The sequence below is a fragment of the Botryllus schlosseri genome, chromosome 10, assembly GCF_051294905.1.
Source record: "Botryllus schlosseri isolate E-star chromosome 10, Bs_hap1, whole genome shotgun sequence".
Taxonomy (NCBI): Eukaryota; Metazoa; Chordata; class Ascidiacea; order Stolidobranchia; family Styelidae; genus Botryllus; species Botryllus schlosseri.
Window position 1 is genome coordinate 21550764 of NC_137245.1, and position 20318 is coordinate 21571081.

The following is a 20318-nucleotide window of genomic DNA, read 5'->3' on the forward strand; positions in this document are numbered from 1 at the left end:
GTAGACACGACGTCATTTTTAAGAAGACACAGCATTGCAGAACGAAGTTGTGGGTTTCTAACTGCCTAACCAACTCGATTTGTACCTTCCTTGTCCAGCGGCCTATGCACAGTGCACACATCATGTATTGCTAGGCATACATAAGCCGTTCTACAAACATCCTTTCCTTTCCTTGCACGGATAACCCTACAAGTATCATAAGCAAGTTTATTCTCGTGTTAAGTGCTATCAACGAATTAATAAAAACAACTTCACAAGGGTTACGATACACAGTGAAAGAATACATAAATCGGTTACAGATGAACTGACATTTGATTACGGTTTTACATTCGAAAACGGTAACTACAGTTCAAATAACACCCCGTATATGTGGCGTGTTTCGAAGCGGAAAGAAAAACAGAAAAAAAGGTAGCATTTCGAAGGAATCAACAGCGGGTAAAATGAGATTTCATTACGGGTTTACATTCGATAACAATAGGTATAATTCAAATAAAACTCCGTACATTTGCAGCGTGTTACGAAGCTGTAGAAAACAGGAAAAGTAGCATTTCAAAGGAATCAACAGCTGGTAAAATGAGATTTCATTACGGGTTTACATTCGATAACAATAGGTATAATTCAAATGAAACTCCGTACATTTGCAGCGTGTTACGAAGCTGTAGAAAACAGGAAAAGTAGAATTTCAATGGAATCGACTACAGGTAAAACGAGTTTGAATTACGTTTCTGCAAAGCAGCGATCGACCCTCGGAATGGTCACAACGCGCTGCAAATAGTAACGGTCTAAAAATGCAAAATTAGCCCTCATATCCACGGACCATTCTATTTCACCTAGCCCTACATTTAAATTAAACCCCGTATAGGTGTGCGGCGTGTTCTCAAGCGATAGCGACAAAAGAGAAAAAGTAGTGAGGTGCGGTGTGAAATCATCGATAGTCTTTGTCCCGTCAAATTCAAGGCGTTACAAGTCCTCGAAGTCGGAAAATTGCACCGAGCGATCGCTCAAATTCAACAGGCTCACGTTGCTCGAGTTGAGAAGTTTGGCGAAGCTGCTGTTAAAAGCGAAACCGTCCACTCCGAACAGCTGAGGCAATCCGTCAGGCACCGCGGACTCGTCTCTGTTCTGGTAATGCGAGACGCCGGCGATATCTTCCGACAAAGGGCAATGTTCTAGGCCGACGCTGTGTGCCCGTCTCCTCCACTGTGACATATCGGCAGAGCCGAACGAAGAATGGGTCTGTTCGAAGTATCCGGACCTATTGTGCGGAATAGAGATCGGGTTAGTAAGGGTGCGAGACCACAGGGCTGCTGCGACAGGGTACGGAAACACATACTTGCCGGATTCGGAGTTTGTTAACATGCTCCGACTTACTTTAAAATCGAACCAAATGTTCTCAAACAGTACTAAACAGCTCCTTTGCGGTTGCAGAAATAATAGAGTTTTTCACGGAAGCAGGCCTTCACAAACTTTTCTTTTCAATTTTCTACTAGTTCAGTGGTTCTCGTCCTAATATGTATTTAGTTTTGAATTAGAGAGATCACAAAGCACTTCCGCTTCATAACTACTAAAAATTCAGGACTCACCATGGCCAGTCGGCCATGAACTCACTTAAACAGAATGGTCGTCTGAGATGAAATATTCTACAGTGCGAACTCATTTTAATTCCCAAATTGCCACTAGCCTACTGATACAAACATACAACTGTTTAGAGTTCTAAAGTCTTTTTGGGGTTGTTGGGAAACATTTTTTGGCAGAAATCCTTTTTCTCCTGTGATATACATAAACAAACACTATTCCAGAATAACTTCAATATGAGCTGCTACAGATATTGAAATGACTAGGCTAGGCGTTACATTGGTGCCATATATGTTGCGATCATACTCAAAGGCGTCGTCGGAAGCGTCACGTGTGTTCGCCATCGCATCACCTATCTTTGTGGAAATGGATTTTCGGCACCCATTCACAACAAATCGACGGAACTGATTTTCAAGACACGGCCGAGTATTTCAAGAAATGCTGCTATAGAATTCGCTTGGAAATAATATTTGCACAAGACAGATGGTGTTTGCACGATAATAGAGCAAAATTTGAACTAAGACTGTGTGTGTGTTGGGGGGGGGGGTTCCGCGGGGTACGTGACAGTCGAAAGGGGGTCCGCGAAAAGAAAAAGGTTGAGAAGCACTGTACTAGTTGCTTACAATTACCCCTGACGAATGTAAGTCGAAAATTTGCGTGTTTATCTGAATATGAATATAACATTGAATAATGTATTAAAGTTCTGTACCTTCATAAGTATCTTATAATCACAAGAACTAAAAAATGTGATCAACGTATCACTTTACACGTAGATTTATATGAATTTCAGAGTTCCTTTGAGAAAATATCGAAAGTCGGAGCTGGAGTCGGTGTACTTTTCCGGAGTCAGAGTCGGTATATTGAAAATCTGAAGACCTTTTTGAAGGTACAGACCTTCAATATACAATTGAATAGTGTATATTGAAATTAATCCAAATATCTTTGGCTGAAACTTGTCAGGGGTAATCGTCAGCAACTAGTAGAGAATGGGAAAGGACACGATTGTTCATGTACAATGTTCTTTCCAATTCTCTACTAGTTGCTGACGATTACCTGTGATGAGTGTCAGCCGGAAATATTTGGGGTTATTGAAATATGAGTATACTATTCAAATGTAAATTTAAAATGTGCGGAGTCGGTGGTAAAGTGAACCCACTACGCAGCCCTGCGATAACGATACTCACTCGGAGTCGTTTGTGCGGAATGGTCGGCCCTCTTTTTGGCAGGAAGAGTCATCCGGGCCGTCGTCGGACGGTAATGGGCTGATCAGAGGAGAAACGAGCGATTCAGTCTGTAGCGGTAGCGAAAATAAAAATTATTGCATGCCGAAAGGTTTTCGCTAGAGATCAGTCAAATAATAATAATCGTTGAGTTATATTTTTCATCTGAACAAGTCACACACAATATACAATGCGAAAACACACAATGCGATGTCATGAACAGATAGGAGGATGTCGAACGACACGCAGTTGCGATCCTTTACTCTAACATCCACCTCGGCCTAAAGTGCCCGATGTCATTTCTTTTCGATGTTGATCTTTTTTGAAGCCGCGGCCCTCTCTACTAGTTCTTTCCATTCCTCGTGAGTGCTTTCTCTCGTCGGGTCTTTTTCTGGGCTTTTTTGGCGCCGCAAGAACAGCAACGGTGGGGGAAGAGGAGCCGAGATAAACCTCCGACGGGAATCGAACGAGATCCGCCTTATCGTCGCCACTACGCCATGTCCTCTTCTACTTTTTTGACTGCTCAAATGGGTCAGAGCTGGACCACTACAAAATTGTCATCTTTTCCAAATTAGATTAGAATTACCGAATTTGCAAAACAAATACACGCATCAGGTTCAGTCCGCAGCAAATCTGAGTTTATTTTGAGAAGCACGAGAACGACAAATGTTTCGGGGTTGTAAGCAAGTCACAAGGTTCCGAATCACAAGCCAATCTCACTTTCATAGTTTTGACTCGAGTCATTTTCAATTCACCGCCGAGTCAAGTCCGAGTCCAAGTCATTATGTTCACTGTTCAGTCTTGAGTTCAATCCGGTTCAACCCACTAATTTTCAACTCTGCTCGAGTGGTATAGAATGGCTATCATTCATGATAGTGTTTTTCCTCGGTTTTAACAGTTTCCGGTATTATTTTCCAAGTATCAGGACTGATAGACGAAATTCCAATCATGTGGTAACTGTACAGTGTACATACTATTCTTCGAAGTTACATTGAAATATCTGTCTTGGCCGTCCTAGTCTCGAGTCATGCACAATGACTCGAGTACAAGTTGAATCAATACACAAATTGACTTGAGTCGAATCATATTACACATTTGAAAAATGACCGAGTAAATTCGAGTCATTACAACCCCGCTGATTTTTGGACTACTCAAACGTCTCTCCCAAGTGTCTACTTGATCAGGCAGTTTAGATTACTTCCGCTACAAATTTCCAGAATACTCAGCGTGTCTGGCTACTTGCTCAGGAGATTGATGATTATGTTTAAGACTACTCCCAGTACAGCTTTTCGGACTAATCAACTGGGTTTTGTCTACTTGTTCACCTTTCTCTGTCGTTAATGTTTCTAATCTACTTTCACTTCTACTTTTTGGACAAATCAAGTGAGTTTTTCTTTTGTGCTGCAGGCTTGTTGTTGTTTGTGTTTAGAAAACTTACCCTTCTACTTTTAGAACTAACCAAGTTGGTTTACCTTCGTGTGGTGCTTGCTCAGACAAGACTATTTCTACTTCCACTTTAAAGGGTTTTGCACCTATTAGTACACTGTCGCTAGTAATTTTGTATTGGTACAGATATGCACCTTGTACTATCTCCAATGTATGCAGCAACGCAACTACATAAACTTTTAAAACCACGTACTTGAGCACTTTTGACACAGGTTATTTATATTTATAGACTTGTAGTTGAGAAGAAATTTGCGGTGTTACTTACAAAGTGCAATGAATCATTCAGGGAATCATTCAATATCTCGTGCGGTTGTTTTCTTTTTCTCTTCTTCAAATTTGTATCCTGCTCAAAACAGACAGGCTGCCTGATAATGCGAAATACAGCATATTTCCTAAAAGTCAAACCTGATTGTCGTCCTGATTCGACAGCGAAAAGCAATTTGTTTTAGGCTGGCTCTTCTCAGACAGATGCATTCTTGGATAAGAATAGAATAATTTATCGTTAATTAATGGAAAACCAACCTAACTGCGAGATCAATATTTTATTGGAAATTGGGACACTTTGAGAAAATGTGGAATATTTTGAGTTAAATGCACACTGCGCACGCCATGTATGCTATGCTGTGATTATGCTTCATAAAATTGAAAAGTCATGCTGAAAAATTGGTTTGGTCAGCCTTAAATCTGGTCCCGTCGTTGTTTTACTTTCTATTAATACAGAAACCCTTGTGATAGAACTCAGAAACAGACTCCTGAGATTATCTAGCGAATTGCGTCACTAATTCACGATATTTGAAGAGCTTCTTGGAGGTACAGAACTTCAATATACAATTGAATAGTGTATTCATGATGAAATGAACCCGAATATTTTCGGCTGACACTTGTCAGGGGCAATAGTCAGCAAACTAGTAGAGAATTGGAAAGAACATTGTATATCAACAATTCACGATATAATGCATCGACCAATCACGAAACGGAACAATATAGGCTATAGCCTACTCAAACAATATTCTTCTCTACATAAGACTGTACCAGTGTACCATATTATGAATGCCGTTAGGCACTGGCACCATTTTATGGGGTCAATTTCATGCGGTCCAGTCCATAGCAAAACAGCGTAATTCTTTCAGCTCACGATTATCGCAATCAAAGTGAGGTGGTTATTACTCGACATTGTGATTCATTTACGCTAGTTTTTCTTCGGCCTCATAAGAAAAGTTACTTACCGAGGAGTTGACGTGACCAACGAAGTCGCTGCCATGGATGCTCGCGAGTCTGCCAATTGATTATGCTGGAAGACAGTGTGTTAAGAAGGTAGTAACACACCAAAGGCGGTTAGTGATGAACTACTCCCGCTTTTTTTGAGTACTCAAGTAGGCTTTCACGGCCCTGCGGATATACCCAGGCATCGCAGACTGTATCACACACCCCCAGACATGACACATCAGTGTTAGATTTTAAAATAACAGATACATTATGTAATACAGACTTGAACACACCCTAAAGGTGATACCCGAGTATCAGACAGACTTGATCACACCCCAGAAATGACACCTGAGTGTTGGTCAGACTTGCACACAAGTTTAACATGATAACTGGGTAATTCGTGTCAAAAATAGTGATAGGTGAAGACTGCGGTAGTGCGGTACCTGATTTTAGGATGCTTCCAACTTTGGTTCAACAGTCTCCGGGGCAAAACTTCTCTCTATTCACATTTTTAGATTCTGCCAAGTCAGAGATAGAATTGTATCGCTTTTATAAGCCAAACTATCGTATTGACAGGGCCCTGTATCGTAGTAACGGAGTGTAATTATAGCCGGAATAGAGCCTAGTAGTAGCAGCACGAGTAAATATGCCTGTTTTGACCATCACTTCAACTCACCTGAAACATGGGACTCGGCATACTTTGACTCTCCGATATAAAAACGTACGGTCGGTCGCCTTGCGATAACTGCCCTGTGTCCGGCAAGCTGTCGCTACAAACACCGATCGAAGACAACGACAGAGGATTGATATCACCCTGGAGAAATCAAGAAGCATGAGATAAAGATATGCGTAATGAACACGTGACGTCTGTTCACCATTCTTGCCGCTACGCACGCCAACGTCAAAGGCCTGTGATTGAGATCCGGCCTCAACGTCCAGTACGACGATTTTGAATTCGGCGAAGTCTCTCTTTTAAAGATATCGTGCAGGGAGAGGTTGTGCCTGATGGAATTTTTCCAACCTGATCGCAATAAATATGTTTTATACCTCTATTGACTGATATCAATATTTATTTCCAATTGTGATATCGACTCGATATGATCATCGAACCGATAGTAATCGGTCGGGCTGCAGTCAACATTACCTGGTTTGGCGTGCTTAAAATAAGGGAAAGTTTCTTCAATCCAACTGTATATCTGACGCAATGTCATTCTTCGATCCGGAGAACTATTTATCGCGAATTGAATCAAAGCCATGTATGAATATGGAGGACGACCCACTTCAAGATGCCGCTGTGTAGATGAAAGTGTTCAAATTGAAATGAAACAGCAGACAACGTACAGACATACCGATGCATCTATCGATGATATGATATTGTTCTCGTCCATTTGGCCGAACCAGGATATTGCACTTGGACCGTCGGCAATGTGGTGTTCCGGGTTGAAGCCCTCGTTTATCATAATCGCAGCCCTGTCAAAAAGACGTGGGTCCTATGTAAGATTTTAGAATATTGAGGTGTCACTATTTCCATTGGGACATCCAGCAGCGTTTTTCAATCAGATCAGTGGCAGTTAAACTAATCATTGTTATCGGAGGTGGTGACTGGTCAGTGGGGCTGTTAAAATATAAAACTTTTCGTCCAAATCTTGCTTGCTAGGCGATTAAATCGTCATGTAGCCTAAAAACAACGATGCACACCAAATTTGAACCCATTTCAACCAGTAATAACGAAGTTTCTACAGTTTGAATATTTTGAATTTGTTATAAAATATAAAAACAATTTCACTGGCTACCCAATGAAATTGTAAAGTCGTCTAAATAAACGGTGCATAACATTTCTGGCCAAATTCCAACTCGTAGAAGCGCAGTTATTGCAGTTGGAAGTTTTGGATTCGAAAAAAATAGCATTGACGGTGGGTAATCCCAGAACCATCATCTTAAAACTCAAATACCATCGCCAAAATTGTTATGCATCATTTATGATTACTTATTACCAAATTTGGTGTGCATCGCTTTTTTTAGGGAACTTTACGATTTAATCGCCTAGGTAGCAAGCAAGATTTTTTTATGAACAGCCCTACTGGTCAGCAACAAAGTGCTTTACTTTTTTGAAAAACTTTAGGTTTTTCTTACTTGCAGTGGTTTGTTAGACCAGCCTACTTCCAGTTTTACTTAGCAGTTTTCAAGGCTAAACTACATAATTCTAACACATTTCATTAAGTAGCCTACAGTGTAAAGTACTTTTGGGATATGTGTGCTAGGAGCATGGACCGGAGCAGAATTGGATATCCGGCCGGCTTTTCTCGTTTTTGGCCGGAGCCGGATCAGTAGTTTTTCTGATACGGCCGGAGACTGCCTTAGAGTCTAACACAGACTGAGCTAAACTTGGCCACAAAATTAGGTTCAATTTTGAAATTCATAGTAAGTCAATTAATCACCCACTGTCATGCAATTTCAATCATTGCAACTAAAATACGGTACTAAAAAACTAATATCTTAAAATGACTTCAAAAAATATTAGGCCTAGTTGATACTCAAAGAACTGTATCATAAAAAGTAGTAAAAAAATGTCAAAGAGACGGAGCGGAATCGATGGCAGTGCGACACAATTGCAACATAAAATTATATAATTACCTTGCGTCAACTGGCTGCAAAGCCAAATCGTTATGGCCATTTTCACTCTCTGTAACATTGACATACAGTCAAACAGTGAATGACAACATTTACGAACAAAAGATACATTACCCAAATAATACGAGTACGAAGAAGCTTCTGCCAGATTATGGTTACTTTGACCGTGAGAGTCCATCATCACCAGTTGACTGCCACCAGCCACATCAGAAGGTCCTTGACGCAAGAACAAACAACGGTCTTGCACAAGCGGGTTGTTATTGAATTGAATAAACGGCATGTGTTGCGAAGTGGGTGGAATGGGAGCCTTGAATTCTTGTAATCTTGTCCCCGCTATGATGCTATTCAATACCTCACCCTTTAACAGAGCATCATGAGACATCAAAGGAATATTCCCCTGGTGGTAGGAGCCCATTATATGGCTGTGCTGCATCGCATAATATTCATCTCGTGACGTGTATGGTAATTCGATCTTTGTCCTTTTTCTCGGAATGCTGGAGCTGCTCAGTGACCGGCGGTTAAGAATGATTGGACGGCTTTGCGTATTACTTTTAGCATTTATTAGCTTCTGTCCTTGTTGTTTAAGCATCTTGACAGACCTTTATTGTTCAGTTTTGTAGTGCACTAGTAACGGTACATATTCATGTTGGCCTTCGTTACATTATATAAGGTGAAACTGTGACCAAACGAAAAATAAGGACAGTTTACAATGCAAGAATGCTATCATAACAAACAAGCAATTCCCGCCTAAAACTATAACCATAGTTCATCTATATGATGCGTACCTGTCACTTCACTATACACTCTGGTATGGCGTATGCGTAAGTAGGTAAATACCCGTGCTTTACTGATAACGTAATAATTCACTATACTAGGGTACCACCGTACCGGTAATATACGATTTAGGATTTAGCAATACATCAATGTGACATCGATTGTTGGTTATTTCGCGCCTGTATCCCTTCACTGAATCACTCTTATTCTTTGCTTCTTGTTTTATTCTTTAAGATCTATTCATTTTGATAAATAGCAAATTGTATTGACTGATTGTTCAAGAAAACCCGTCATTTCTGTACGGTGTGCAGACAAGACAACCAATAACCAGTACGGTACCGCATATATCACGTTCTGTAAAAGGTGCATGTGCACTGTGCTCAGTTTGCTTTGTATATTACGTCTCAAATAACTATATGGCGATATGCTGAACCTACAAGTATCATCATTTAAAATTACCCCCCACAATTGCTACGAAAACCACGGCAAACCAAAACTTGGGAATCCCAATCCCTCTGGCGGTGAATTTCATTTTATGTTTTGAATTTCCGCCAAAACCTGCAAAGTCCGGATATCAACGAGTACGGTAAAATAATTTTTATACTAGGTTAAATTTGTAAATTTTTCTGTTCTCTCACAAATTGTATTTTAAAAATTAACCTAAAACACGACAAAATGTCATAGGCTCCATAATTCGTTAACTGTTTTCCGTATTGATAGCTCCGGATGGGCTACTCACTACCACGGTGAGCGACAGAGATGAGCTGATGATGAGCTGAGCAGAGATGATGTATTTCTAAATCGAAATTCGATTCCCGATTCGGTATTTAAGTCCTAGATTTATATAATGATAAATAATATTTCCATTGAACTTATCTGGTACGTGTAAACGCCTCGAGTAAATGGTAACCCGTCTGTTCCATCAGTACCCGAGAAGTAGCCCTTGGTTGCCAAAATGTTGGTAACCTCTGGACTAGAAAGCATCAAGTCAACTTTTAAATAAACTATATAGAGCAGTGATGTTCTTATTTTCAGCATGATTGATTGATTTACTGAGGGTATATGATTGAGCCTATACTCTACTGGTCCGTGCCCCACTTGGATACCACGGACTTTGAGGGAGGAGATAATTAAGTTGGCTGATACGGTAAAATGCTGATCATGTGATTAAAAACTGCTAATCGGGACGCATTTTAGGCGAAGATAATAAAGTTAGCTGATCCGGAAGAATGCTAATTGTGTGATTAAATACTGCTAATCGGGACGCAAAAGTTGGAAAAGGTTACGCGCGATGGTTAGTCGAGGTGTCCCGAGTTTTCAATCAAGTGGCGTCAAGACGTATTAATGAACAGGCTTCAAAGTAAACGAATATCCTGTTCAGTTGATACAGCCTATGGTTTTAGTCATTCAAAAACCAAGTTTTATGTTTTGAATTCCAAGCAACATTTCGCGGGCCGCACAGAGTAGCTTCGCGGGACGCACATAGCCAAGGTCTGCACTATAATATATCGACAATCCTGATTGGAGGTCACGAAATAACAGTAACAGCATGCAACAAAGGGACTAATATCTAATAACAATTGGCCTACCCGAAAATGCATCATCATTTATAACTTCTCTAACTTTTCGTAAAACCCTCTCCATCAACTCTACCGGTGAATTGGATCACATGGGTTGAGAAAGAATATGTTTGATAGCAATATGTGAAACTACTGATGTTAATGACTAAATTCATTCGTGGACCTGAAATAATTTTTGCGCTTATCACGACCATAACGAATCCCAGTGACTATTTATAACATGACCAATCGCGATTTCGGTGCATAGGGCTATAGTAAGCTGATACGAATAAATAGCTTAGTCCAGAGTTCACTGGAAATAGACGTGAACAGTTTTACGTGGGTATTTGGCGTTTAGTTAGTTCATTACGAATATGCCCTGCAACCCTGCCACATGAGTAATCGAAATGCGGCGGTGAATAACAAAAAGATTGGCCACCCATGCCCGAAAGTCTGCGATGGCTCTTTCAAATTTACTTCTTCAAACAACTCAATTAACTGTGAGTTATCTACTTCTACTTTTAGTAGTTTTAGCATTTCTTGAAAATAGCCACTTCTACTCGCAATTGCGGAAACACTTACTGTTTTCATTTTACTTGTAGTTGTAGGCTACTAACAGAGCATTGATGATTATGCGCCGCGTCGAGTAAGGCTTCTTTCTATTTGCTTCCTTATAGATTCAAGTGAACATTTCACATTTTCTAATTCGTTACGCACCTGACCTTACTGGTGACAGACGTATACGCGATGAATGTATCCTTACTACTACTTTGATACGTTTAGCTAACCCCGACGCCACGAATTGCTAGATCTGAACGCGATCGACGGACATGTTGGGATGCTAATTTCGTGAGTTTGGTAAAGTTTTTAGATTTACAATTCTACTTTTTCGCACGATAATGTCGATAACGCATGCGCTGTCACGCATGAGATTACAGATGAATAACTCCAACGTTGGGGTAGGATGGAATGCTGGGGAACAATCTTTTGAAGAAGCGCATATTCTGCTGACCAGGTATAGTAAAGGTAATGAATCGAAATAGCTTCAAGATATATGCCACAGAGAGGAAGAGAAGTAAGCGTCAGGACATACCGACGTATGTTGATTTTGGGTCGGGGATTAGCGAGATATCGCAGCCACCTGATCGCAGATAATATAGCACTGTGTCTCGAGTTCAATAGATTTCAACGATTCTGATGAGGTCAGTCTGCTGGGAATATAAATTCCATAGCCTGCTAAAGCTTTCCCTTGATTCTTGCTTGACAGTGGCATGTGTGCTTGAAAGTTACTCGCGGAGAATCAGAATTCAGATGACGTGATGATCATCGCTCCATGATTAGTTTCGCCACTGCGGAATATCATACCGTATGTATGACGAGTCAATGAAAATAAGGCCGATGATAATGCGGCAATAATTATAATTATACACTGAATGTAGATGGTTGATGCCCATCGCTTATTCTATTGCACAGGTTATACGTACAACATCGCATCTCGTCATCAATTCCCTCATAAAAGTGCCATTTCTGACGACGCGACGCGATTTAGTCAAACCTAGTCATAAGACACGTGACTCATCAAGTCATCATTTTCACAAACGATAGCTGACGAATTGCCAAGTCTTGGAGATTTTGCTGTATCGGACATCAATTTGCAATATTGCATTTATGTAATCCAGCTTCATCGAAATAACACAAAGTTCAAGTAGTTATATTCGTCGAAATAAATAGAATTACAGAATTATGTACAAGAAATAATATATCAAACACGTCGTGGTCATATACCTAATATGTGTTACTATTTTCTTGAATGTCTTGTTTCCGCTTCCGTACCGTATAGCAATAGTGTTTTGTACAACTCATGCCTGTGATACCCTTAATCTCATTTGATAGTGTGACTTTGCGATAAGCACGGTAGCAGGATGATGCATTGTTGTTACATATAACTCATTGACGAAAGACCTAATGTCCCCAGTAAACTCAACTTTAATCGTGCACTGCTGACATTTATTGACAGGATCAGACTGGTTGTTTATTCCAAGAATATAACAATATACTGTTCAGTTTAACTATAGTATCAAAGGCGGATACTAGTCAAAATTAGAATGGGAACAGGTTGTCGTTCTGGACAAGTGATTCATTCAGTTTACCGTTCAAAGTCCTTCCTTATATAATGCCGAGTGCGATGCGTTTTATTCCATTGGGGAAAAATTCGCAAAGGAATTGCATCGCATGACAAATTGTTTGGGGTACGTCGCGATAGCGTAGCGTCGAAGACCTTTTCGTCAGCATAATTATGCGGTACCAAGCGGCCGGGGCGTCGTAAGTTAATTAGACGTGACGCAATATCTACAAAGTTTATGTGTCGAATTGCAAGCTCATCGATAGACCTACGTGTACAGGATCAGTGTTTGTCGCGGCCCTAATTACAATAACCGCGTACCAGTTAGATCGATTGTCCTTGTTGATAAGTTTGCCCTAGAATCCTGATTTATCTTGCGAATGCAAACATTTGATAGCTTTTAGTTTACTGGACAAATAAGATAACTGGCGTGCCCTGTTGAAACAGTAACTCTCTCCGTGCCAACAGTGGTACCACCACCGTCTATCAAAGAATGGCAGCATCAATGTAGCTTAATGATTGTCAAATGTTACGATGGCCAAACATTATACTGAGCTAACAAAGGCGGATACCGTGGCAGCATATATGATAGGTTGCACCTTAACCAGTTTTAATGAAACTTCGAGGGACTTGTTGCAATGCCCGCGAAGGGAGTGCGAAGAAGAATCAGCAGCATTACGTTGAATATTAACTAATTTGGCGGCATATATTATAATGTCAGCACTGCGAGTTCTCATTCTACGCGGCGATAACTCTTTTGCAGTCTTCAAGAGAAGAAATACAGCGACCAATGCATCGTAACGATTTCCGCGTACCGGCGTTGGACGGCAATTGCTTTCTGCTATAGGTGAAGTCGCTGCCGCACGTAGTTAAATAACTACTATTCCGCATCCAAAACTAGTGATTTACGCAGGTACACGAGTATGACGGGAAAGCATGTGTTGGAAATTAGCATTTTGGCTTTGACTAGACGCATGCCATGAGTGCCAAGTGAGATAAGTGATGTTGGAGCCTTGGAGGACGTGACAAGTTAATGATGAATTCCATCAAAGGTACTTATTCATTATTTATGCCAAAACGCGGGCGATATCGTATCCAGACACTCAGAAACACGAATTTTTGTTGTGCATAAATTGTGTATCTGAGTGTTTCTCTACGATTCAAGCTACTATCTTCTGTTGCATGATCTCCATGTGCTATTGAGAAAAATATTGTATCACAATTTGTTCCTGCAACGTATGTTGGAAATTTCTCTATATATCAACTCACATTCGGATTATTTCGCTGTGCTGAAATAATGCTTGTAACTAGACGATGCGAAATACGAGGCTGTATATATAGCACAAGTCGTATTGGTATAATGGTACTGTATATATAGCACAAGTCGTAAAATTCGTTAGTTTCCAGTGGTCAATTTTTTCGATTTTTTTTTTCAGATACGTCTCGATCAATCATGCACGCTAACTCGAATGCACTGCACGGTACTAAGAACCTGTTGATATAAAGCCGCGCAGTCACTGCCAAAATCGCAGTAAGTGTTGCCCATTGTCATTGTGGAGATTCCATTCGCGGAAAGTTATGTGATGTGCAAGCTGGCAGTTGCAATTTTTCCCTTATTACTTTTAGGCGGTGCCATTTCTGGAACGTCACATGCAAGAAGCAAGACAATTTACACATGTCACCGGGAATTGGACATAACACTGCAGCGATGACATAACTGGGTTGCCACGGTCGGCTGTTTGACTGCGAATTGTACTATACTGTGCGACATGAATTTATGGCAGATTCAAATTTAATTGAAACCCACCGCCAGTACCCGAAATTCTGCTTGTATAATAAATTCGACACTGATCAGGGTAGCGACAAGTCAAATCACCGTGTGTAAGTGACGAAGCAGAAATCGTATGCCGTAGCATAAAGGTTTCTCGCAGTTCGTATCCACGCAATTAAATGATGTTTGCACTTCTTCTGTAACCGAATTTTATATGGCATAGGTTGCATTGTGTAGGCTACTTACAAACACTGTTTACTCTGCAGTAAATTTGGTTTAGGTGCCCTATCGAGTGGTAGGGCTGCTCGTTATGTGATAAATGTTTACTGAAACATGCAGCAAACAGAAGTTTGCAGATTCCCTACAGCGTGATACAATTTCGTTTTATTGGTACCGATAACATCCTAAAACACATACCAGGATATATGGAAATATTCGTCAAGGAATATAGATCACGGAATATCATGTTATCAGAATGCCTTTTTATTACCAATTTCCACCAATTCAAAATATCAACAGAATTGCAATATCTTGAAGGAAGAAGTCGATTCGACATGGTGAGGCAATCAAACTATAATTTTGGCCTGCAAATATAGTTATAACAATGAAGATCATGTTAAGAGCAATGCACTGTACATTTGCACACTAAATGGACTCGCAATGAAGATGCATTATTTCAAAAGAGAGAGTAAACTTACAGCAGTTGAGCTTACATGTGGATGTAGTATAGGCATTGTGTACTGTACTGGTACAATACATATACAAACACCTGTTTTAGCAGAGAGGTTATCATAGAAGCGTCTTAACATTTTGACCACGACCTAACAACTTCCGTGTTGTGAGGTGATATCCTAAAGTAAATATATACAATGTATATATTATACATGTTCATTTTATGAATACTCTTCCCAATCCGCCGTTAGAGGTCACTGTCACTGGCATATAAACAAGCTGAATGCACACTAAGATGTTGTTTATCATATTAGCTTTTAGGGCACCTTCACGTGCGTGACCTTTGTACTCCCTAGTGCCATGTCAATATTTCTTCTGCTTAAACATAGAGAGTTGCTGATACTGGTTAATTGTATATGCAGTATACACTATACAGGTATTTTAATGTATTTTGATTAGGTACAAAATCAGTTATCCTAGGCCAGGGGTGTCAAACACGGCCCGTGGGCCGTATCCGGCCCGCCAGACGATGTCGTCCAGTCCGTGAAGCAATTCCGAGTAGATTGGAGAACGCGTATCCAACACATCTCAAACAATTTTTGAGATTTTTAATAAGAAATACTTCCACTATTTGATCCCTTCAGGACATGATAGCTATCCGACAGTCGTGTTGTGGTTTTACTCTTGTCATCGTCAGGAACAAGTCGCTGACATTGTCACCCAATGCAAAGATACCAAAAAATTATTACTAAGTTCACACTTTTATGGAAAAAATGGACCCAAAACTAGTTATTCACAACAGCGAAGCAGGTTGAATGGAGAATGTATTAGTTAGACAAAAATACAATTGAAATATAGGCTATGTGGTCGCACTGCCACATCACTTCTGACTCCAACGTCCGCATTTACAGCTAAATCACTTGTATTCCTTATCACACATACGCAGGGTTGACGCCAGGATTCCACTAAAGCAAAGGGAGCATAAAATATGACATCTTTTATTATCATTAGGGCTCCTGTTTTAGCGGTTCATAACTGTGTTTAACCTCCCAATCATCGTACTGCCAATTCCATAGTTTGCGAATAAAGGTGCAGTTGTTGGAATATAATATAATGTAAAATTAGGTTTCATACTAATGTATTCAAAGGAAAAACAAGGGAATGGATTTTGAGGTAAAATTTTGGAATGATTTTACTGATGCGACCCGCAAGCGATCTGAAGGTTTAAATCCGGCCCGAGACGTAATTTGAGTTTGACACCCCTGTCCTAGGCGCTCTCTCCAGATGGAATAAAGATATAATTTGGAGGGTTAATAAAGGATGACAGGGGGGTACTGCCATGTAACCAAGTAATATGAAGTAAATATAAACATCCACTATGCAGAATAGGCAGGGTAAAAGCAGTAGCTCTAGCAGTAGCAGTATAGTAAAAGTAGAAGAAGCTCTTAGTTCTTCCATGTTCATGCTCGCGGGTGTGAGTGACGACTGACGATATCTGATGCGTGGCGTCGGCGTCACTACACCCGACTTCGGAACCATCGCAACTATGTATGCCACGTCGTGAAATGTCAAGCAGACACAAGACTCAGGCTCATCAAGGGTTAAATAATCATTACCTCGGAAACCAAATTATGCTATCCGTCATTTTGTCATATTGAATATTAAAGTAAGAGCGCGAGTCGCCGAAATTCAATGAAAGCTTGTCGGAACATTTTTTGAAGATGGATTCGAAATCACAAGGGTAGGCCTACACCGCAGAGGTGTCAAACATACGGCCCGCGGGCCGGATCAGCAGAATTATATCAAAAGTACTTCCGCAATTGAATAGTATATTGAAGTTCTTTACCTTCAAGAAGCTTTTCAAATACCCCCACGTAAATAATATCTCAATAAGAGAGATCCGTCACATATAACCGTTCAACAGCTATGTTGCGCTATCACTCTATAGCGGTGGTTCTTAACCTTGCCTCCAGCGCCCCCAAGGGGCGCTGGCGATTTTGCAGGCGGCGGAAACGCTCAGGAGGCGATATGGGGGCGCTGGACTCAGGGGGCGATAAGGGGGCGCTGCAGAAAAATGACTTCGCCGTAGATGATGTGATAGTAGGACATATCCTTAATGAGTATTCAGAACAAATTAACATTCCACAAAACATGTCAAATCCCGAAATTTTTGGTTGCGCTACGCAACGATGTTTGCTACATATGTTTTCATAAATGTGGTGGGTTATTATAATTCATATAAAACGAATTGCGCGTACTTTCAGATCGCCAATTTCCCGATACTTAAAACACTGCGATCACGCTTGCTAGGGTTATTTTCAACAAAATGTTTCGCATTAGGTATTATATCCCGCATCGCACAGCGTGTGAAAATCGAAGAAGGAGGCACTTTATATCATATTTGATATTGATAGAGACCCTTGCACATAAAATAAGTTTTGAAGCTTTGTGCACGAAATGAATAGCCAAATATACCTGTATTTGAGAGCTACAAAATTAAATCGTCAGAATATTTCTTCATCGTATCATGAAGGATGATACTATCTCGTGTTGTGGTTCACAACCTCACATGAACGTTGTATAATACGAGTTGATTTGTTTGGAATACATTCATGTTGAAATTAATAACTGCGTACAGAACTAAATTCAATGTGAGCAGATATATGCATCGCAATCTCAGTTGACTTAGTTACAGTTACACAAATCACTAAGACAAAATCCAATATAAATAATTTCCCCATATTTCCAATCGCCGATGTGAATTCAGGAGGGTTCGAACCACAGGGTATGAGACGGTACCCGATTGTTGTTATAACAACCTTGATTTGACCCTGAATATACCACTCACAATTATTATATGGTTTATTATAGTCAAATGGTCCTCTAGCGCGATTAAAGCGCGAAATATTTCCAATACCAAAGTCCCAAAAAGACCGACTGAACTTTGCCCTCTTACGAATACCGAATCTGCTGCAGCCCAGACCCCCAATCGGTTAGCTCGAAGGGTGCCCTAAATTATTTCGGTGAATGGACATAAATTAAACATGTTTTGACGAGTCCCCACGGAAGAATACGCATAATTATAGAAAATAGAATTAGGCATTACGGCGTCGGCCATTGCCACGCCACAATGCTCGAAGACATATGAAGTTACGGTGAATATGAGACTCCGACAAGTGTGTCGAAAAGATCGCCAGCGAGAAAACCTTATCCGAAGAGGATTGCCCTTATGTTGAGCGTAAACTGCGATGCATATAAGTCTAATTGTCCATAGGTGCTTAAATTGCTCGTGCCGAATTATCATGTCGTCGCAATCTGCACCCCACAGGACAAATAACATCCATCAGAGAAAATTATTTGCCAGTGACAAAATACTTATTTTCAATCGTGTGCTTACTTTAGTTTAATACGTTTATGCGTTTCAATATCTTTTGACTATATAGCCGACAAGAGGTAACAAAATAATATGTAACGATTTAATTGTGCCAACGGCACGCCCGAATATGTTCAATTATTAATTACGTGGCCTTAATTTTCCAATACAGCAGCTCACTCAGCGCTACTGTGAAATCTGATTACGTGGGCTGAGAGGATAAAAAGTTTATAGCGACATATAAATGCAATTACAACGTATTTCATTCATGCATTATAGAAAATTTCGGCTTGTAGTGGCGACCAGGCCACATAAACCTTGCCATCCACCGAAATCACGCGATGGGGTTCTTGGGGGGCGAAGCCCTCATGAGTTTGGTTTATCACGTTATGGGTGCCCAAGACAATCGTTTTTTAGGGGGGCTGACGAAGTGCTGTTACGGCCCTCCCTCTCACCCATTGTCTTTATTACAGTCCTTACAATAAGAGGTGGGGGGCGCTGGAGCACGATAATTTTTGAAAGGGGGCGCTGGAGGAAAAAAGGTTAAGAACCACTGCTCTATAGTCATCATTAGTAACAAGTCTGTGACATTGGCATCAAATACCGAGAAGGCAAATAGGTTCATACGCAGTTCAGAGTTTTTAGAATAAGATGGACTACAACGTAGTTATATTCACAGAGGCGATAACGCCAATACTAAACCGACATATTCAAGCTACATAGAAGCTCATGCTCATAGAATGTAATGTAAATATATATGTTGTGGGGTAGACGTGGTCAGTAACGAAGTACTTCTACTTTTTGGAAGTACTCAAGTAGTTTTCCTTTACTTTTGGTACTTACTCAAGTAGAACTGATTTTCTATACTTCTACTTCGTAATATTTTGTGATCTACTTACTTACTTTTCGGTATTTTCAGTTTGTCAAGTAGAAATAGTATAATCCCCCAATAAGAAAGATAGCCCGAGGTATTTCGGGGCTGTTTTCACGGAGTACCAACATTTAATATTCATAAGAGTCAAGTAAAGCCCAGAAACTTCGTTGCGCTTCGCGCACAGTTGTTATGGAGTGACAAATATGTTTTCACGAAAGTGTCGGTGAATATAATTTAGGTACCGGATTTCGTGGTTCCTTTCACACCGCATTGTCGCCCAAAACAAATATTTCATCACTGTATAAATATGGCCCACAAGAACGTTTGAAACTACCGTTTCGCAATCTGGCAATTACCTATCATATCGTAATCTAGCAGCCCATGACGAAGAATCCGGCATTGTCGAACGTTACACCTGTTTTTAGCAGACCTCCTTTGAAGCTATATGGACCAAAGACATGAAATATATTTTCGCTTTTTAGAAGTGGCATTTGCATTTCTCTTTCAATTCCCAGTATCATACTTTGAGTTCTAATTATAGTTTCAGTTATTTTGTCTGGAGAACATACATGTTTAAGTAAAAAAGCAAGTGTAGTAATGCCTTTTATTTCCGGAAATAAAGCTACACATGGCATCTTTACAATCCATCCTATTTTTTATTAACGTTTACTAATCGCGCAAAACGTTTACACCGTATCCAATAAAACTTCTCCGTAGTGCTCTTTGACTAAACTACAGGAGCTATAATATGGGAGAGGGCGCCATACCATCACATTTTCGAAAACGGGTTTTTCGAGTATCAATATCAATACTATCATTTTCCAGGGTTGCAATGACTCGAGTCATTTTCTTAAAAATGAAAAATGACTCGACTCGACTCGAGTCCATTTGTACATTGACTCGACTTGCACTCGGGTCATTGCGCATCAATCGGACCAAGTCATATGAGAGAGAAAGAAAGAGATATGATATTCTTTTTCGCCTGCACCATCGAGATGCTTTGACGACGGAGGTCATGAGGTCATCTAGTCTGCGCCCCCGTTTTTTTCTTCTCCTCCATGCTATCCGTGATTGCTGAGCGCCTAGCAGGATAGC

At 40.4% G+C, this 20318-nt stretch overlaps 1 protein-coding gene and 1 long non-coding RNA gene across 7 annotated transcripts; one reads left to right on the forward strand and one right to left on the reverse strand.

Annotated features, from left to right (window-relative positions):
* Window positions 1-193: 193 nt before the first annotated feature.
* Window positions 194-8787, reverse strand: LOC145448956 (uncharacterized). The gene is made up of 11 exons (XM_080327416.1): window positions 8193-8787; window positions 8082-8130; window positions 6797-6917; window positions 6592-6739; window positions 6323-6468; window positions 6124-6261; window positions 5468-5532; window positions 4647-4716; window positions 4507-4584; window positions 2760-2866; window positions 194-1255 (listed from the first exon to the last, which is right to left on the reverse strand). Exons 1-11 carry the CDS (start codon window positions 8665-8667, stop codon window positions 961-963), a joined length of 1692 nt encoding a protein of 563 aa, XP_080183542.1. The 5' UTR covers window positions 8668-8787; the 3' UTR covers window positions 194-960.
* A 2322-nt stretch (window positions 8788-11109) lies between these two features.
* LOC145448572 (uncharacterized) lies at window positions 11110-14389 on the forward strand. 6 transcript variants are annotated; one of them, XR_013917962.1, is made up of 6 exons: window positions 11481-11613; window positions 11679-11777; window positions 13297-13380; window positions 13447-13585; window positions 13970-14064; window positions 14160-14389. It is a non-coding gene; the product is annotated as an uncharacterized LOC145448572 (long non-coding RNA). The 6 variants fall into 6 exon arrangements; XR_013917958.1 differs by lacking the exons at window positions 11481-11613; window positions 11679-11777 and adding an exon at window positions 11196-11426; XR_013917963.1 differs by lacking the exons at window positions 11481-11613; window positions 11679-11777 and adding an exon at window positions 11419-11437.
* The last annotated feature ends 5929 nt before the right edge of the window (window positions 14390-20318 follow it).

Excerpts from the sequence above, each read along its gene's own strand:
- LOC145448956 (XM_080327416.1), bottom strand. The coding sequence starts at position 8,667 with ATGCTTAAACAACAAGGACAGAAGCTAATAAATGCTAAAAGTAATACG. Across the intron at positions 8,131-8,192 it reads TTCGTACTCGTATTATTTGG|AGAGTGAAAATGGCCATAAC; the intron begins GTAATGTATCTT and ends TCAATGTTACAG. Across the intron at positions 6,740-6,796 it reads TATCATCGATAGATGCATCG|CGGCATCTTGAAGTGGGTCG; the intron begins GTATGTCTGTAC and ends TCATCTACACAG.